The 4,131-nt window shown below is 38.2% G+C and overlaps 1 protein-coding gene across 2 annotated transcripts; it reads right to left on the bottom strand.

The window, feature by feature from the left end:
• Positions 1–245: 245 nt before the first annotated feature.
• On the bottom strand, positions 246–3,505 carry LOC18041608 (probable acyl-activating enzyme 9). Of its 2 annotated transcripts, none has more exons than XM_024182940.1 (2): positions 1,726–3,505; positions 246–385 (listed from the first exon to the last, which is right to left on the bottom strand). In XM_024182940.1, exons 1-2 carry the CDS (start codon positions 3,369–3,371, stop codon positions 283–285), a joined length of 1,749 nt encoding a protein of 582 aa, XP_024038708.1. In that variant the 5' UTR covers positions 3,372–3,505; the 3' UTR covers positions 246–282. The 2 variants fall into 2 exon arrangements, with proteins under 2 accessions (XP_024038708.1, XP_006434307.2); XM_006434244.2 differs by having other exon boundaries at positions 309–385; positions 1,722–3,505.
• Between the last annotated feature and the right edge of the window lie 626 nt (positions 3,506–4,131).

Below are 4,131 nucleotides of genomic sequence, written 5' to 3'. Positions count from 1 at the left end.
TACATTAAAAATGCTCCTCATTAAATTTTGGGCAGCTCACCTCTACAAAAGTTGACAAATGGAAGAGATCATTCAATATCTATCCGTCGTCGAATAATGATTGTTCTTTTTTTTTTTTTCGGTGTATTAAATTAAATGGTATTCGAAGATTGTATTAGATCCCAATTAATTTAAATTTGAACTTGGTAGGAGCACTAGGGCGGTAAAATTCTCACAACAAGTATTTAACGCAACTGCATTCCTAAGTCTCGAACCGATGACCTTTGTTAAGATAGAACAACCTCATGCCAATTGATCTACGTGCTTGTTGGTATGACCGTTCTGTTTATATATAACACTCGCACTCACCGACATCTTTCGTGTAGCCCCTGCCCTTCGGTTCAATCTGATACGGTTTAAAGACTTAAAATGTCAAAATTAAATATATCCGCCATCTACCAATACGTTGTTGGCCGAATGAGGAAATATTTAAGTGTTCGGTTGCTATAAAAGTAATAGGGAGTTAGTTTCAATTCCTTCTCAATTGTTTTATAATTAAATAAAAATAATTTTTTTATAAAATGTGAGTAGAATAAACATTTCTCGAATATTTATGAAAATTTTAAAATTTAAATAATATTTTAAAAGATTAATGTATACGAATTTCAATAATATAATCTGATTGTAAATATTAATTGTAATTTGGTATCAAATATTACAGTGAAGGTTTAAAAATCTAGATAGTACCTTACAAAGTTAATATACTCAAATCCTAGTAATATAGCTTGATTGAAAATATTAGTTATAATATGATATAATATCAGTAATAGTCATATATACCCGTATTCAAAAACCTATATATAAACGCACTCTCCTCCTTCTGTGGGAACCCATTTTGGTGCCTCCCGAGTCTGCCATTATGGTGAAAATTATTTTAGTGTTTTTTTCATATATATAATTTTATTTGTCCGACTTCCACTCAGATCTAAATATACAATATTTATCTTTATTTTATTTTTATTTTTTTGCGCCGGGGAAGGGGGGGGGGGTGTTGGTATGGCAATTGACAATCACATATTTCTTTACGAGTTCATATTAAGAAAAATCACAAGCGGTAGATTAACTGGTGATATGCTTGCACAAGACATTGCATTGTATCAATTGGTACAGTCTATGCCCCAAAGGTGGAGGGGTAGATGAAAGAGCTGCCTGTACTTTCGGTAGAGGTCTATTTCGTTGTGTATACAATAAATGGAGGCATTTTAAAATATATGTTGCTGCACTGTTTTAGATATTTGGACTTATACTGTTATTGTATTTATTTATTTTATTGTTATCGATTTGAAATGAAATGGAAAGGAAATAAAATCTGTATTCTTGTTTAGAAAAAAAGTGAAAAAATAAAGTATATTATATTAATCAATTCTATATTTATTATATATGTTATTAAATCTTAAATGTACTCCGTTTTAAATACACACGTTACAAAAGATTATTAAAAAAAAAATAACATGGCTCAGCTAGATCCAATTTATATAATAAGTAGAAAAATCACTAAAATGAGGAGAAATTCGGGGTAATTAAAACTTAAACCTTCACTTAATTAACTAATCATTTGTAAATGAGTTTTATTAAAGAACATAGAGAATATAGTTACATATACCAGTTTTAATTAATTCATTAATTAAAAAGCAAGTTTTTTTTTTTTTCAAATTATGAAATAACAAAAACGATCAACTCACAGACTTGGCGAATTCTCGAAGCAAATACTTCTGAATTTTCCCCGTTGAAGTCTTGGGAAGCTCTTCCGAAAAAACAACCTTTCTAGGCACCATGTACCTCGGCAGCCGAGCCCTGCAATACTCTATTATCTCCTTCTCCGTAGGCTTCTCAGTCAACTCCAGATCCCTCTTCAAACTCACAAACGCACACGGAATCTCCCCCCAGAACATGTCCGGCCGAGCCACCACCGCCGCCTCATTGACCGCCGTGATCGAATACAACACTGACTCCACCTCAGCACTGCATATATTCTCTCCTCCACTTATTATCACGTCCTTTGAGCGATCTTTTATCTCCACATAACCATCCGCATGCATCACCCCTATATCTCCAGTGTAAAACCAACCGTTGTCGCTTATGCATCTTCTCGTGGCTTCTTTGTCTTTAAAGTAGCCAACCGTTACACACCCACCTCTCAAAACGACTTCGCCAAGACTGACGCCGTCGCGTTTTACGCTCTCTCCCGTCTCAGGATTCACCACGTCAACTTCCGCTAACCCGACGGTCTTCACTCCTTGCCTTGCCTTCAGTCTTGCTCTCTCTTCGAGAGGTAGCTTATCCCATTCAGGTTTCCATGCACATGACACCACCAGTCCGGCCGTTTCGGTTAACCCGTACCCGTGACTCACTACAAAACCCATTGACTCGGTTCGGGAGAGAACCGGTGCTGGCGGTGGGGCCCCGGCCGTTAGGATTTGAACCGGGGTTTTCAGCGGTTCGAAATCCGGAGAGTTTGATATCATGTTGAGCACAACAGGGGCTCCGCACATGTGAGTCACGTTGTGTTTTTGGATCAGATCACTAATCGTTGATGCATCAAATCTACGTAGACAAATGTTGGTGGCACCAACAGCAGCCATGCCCCAAGTGTAGCCCCACCCGTTTGCATGGAACATAGGTAGGGTCCACAAATAAACCGGCAGCTTCGGAACAGCCCAATCGATCAAAGCGTTAGCGGTGAGGATGAAGATCCCTCTATGGCTGTGGACAACACCTTTCGGAGATGATGTTGTGCCTGACGTGTAGTTCAGCACCATAGGGTCCCATTCACTTCTGGGCTGGACCCACTTGTACTTTGGATCTCCTTCTTCGACAAAACCCTCGTAAGTATCGATAAAGTCAACCGTAACCGTGGGTGATGTCGTAGTAGTACTTGACGCAGCTGCATCGTCATCAATGAGGACGAGGTGTGGCCTTTTGGTGTTACGTGGAAACAAAGAGAGAGCTTCAAGGAGAAGATAGCTGTGGAGATGATCAACAAAAACGAGCTTTGATTCGCTGTGTTGCAGGAGCACGGAAAGAGTGTGAGCGTCCAAGCGTGTGTTGATGTTATTAAGAATTGCTCCTGACATGGGAACTCCAAACTGAAGCTCGTACATGGAAGGAACGTTGGGGGCCACGACGGAGACGACGTGGCCCCGCTGTATGCCGACGGACGACAGAGATGAAGCCACCTGGAGGCATCGGCGGTGGGTCTCAGACCAAGTGTAGGTAGTGTTGTTGTACACAAGGGAAGGGCAGTCAGTGTAGGCAGCGGCAGCTCTTTCCAAGAACCCTAATGTGGTGAGAGGTGTTGAATTTGCAGAGTTTGGGAGTAATAACTGCTCCATTATCAAGTCAAAAAATTCAAGATACAGAGAAGCTCTCAAATAATTTGCAGCTCCAATTTGGAGGACCCATACTGTATTTATGGAAGCTTTGATTTTATATTTGGCTGATGTTGGGATTCTCGAAAATAAAAATACCTGATACTGGGAAGGCGTAATATTCATTAATCAATACCTACCTACTCACAGAATTAAATAGTTATGGCCACGGCCCATAAGGCAACAATGACTGGACGAAAAAAAGAAAAAGGGGAAAGGCTACTGTCGTTGATCCTACATGTACGTTGTAAAAAATTCAAAATTGAGTTAATCTACAGTGGAACTCTATTTGCATAACAGATAATTAAGTTCTTGTTATATTTTAATTATTTTTAGTTTATGCAACAAGAATATAACATGCGAAATTTGACATAAAGCCTACAAAAGTTGGGGAATTAACAAATTTATCTTCCAATTGTGTATGTTTTAAATCTGTTTTATTATCTAAAATGAATGGGTATTAAAAATTTATAATGAACCCAGATGATAAAAGCGATTTCTAAGAGACCAAAATTTTATCATCCATTTAAAGGAAATATGCTTAAAGAGTACGCAAAAAAAATTAGTCTCTCATTACCGTTGCATCACATGTTTATTGAGTTATTTGCTCCCATGGCACATGCAACAACTGATGGATACAGTTTGAGCCACACAAAAATAAAAAATAAAAATCAGTTTTTATGAGCTTTTGGCTTTCCGGTGTATGCTTGTTTCATTCTCTAAT

This window comes from Citrus clementina, unplaced genomic scaffold (assembly GCF_000493195.1).
Source record: "Citrus clementina cultivar Clemenules unplaced genomic scaffold, Citrus_clementina_v1.0 scaffold_5, whole genome shotgun sequence".
Taxonomy (NCBI): Eukaryota; Viridiplantae; Streptophyta; class Magnoliopsida; order Sapindales; family Rutaceae; genus Citrus; species Citrus x clementina.
This window is presented reverse-complemented; position numbering and strand designations above follow the sequence as displayed.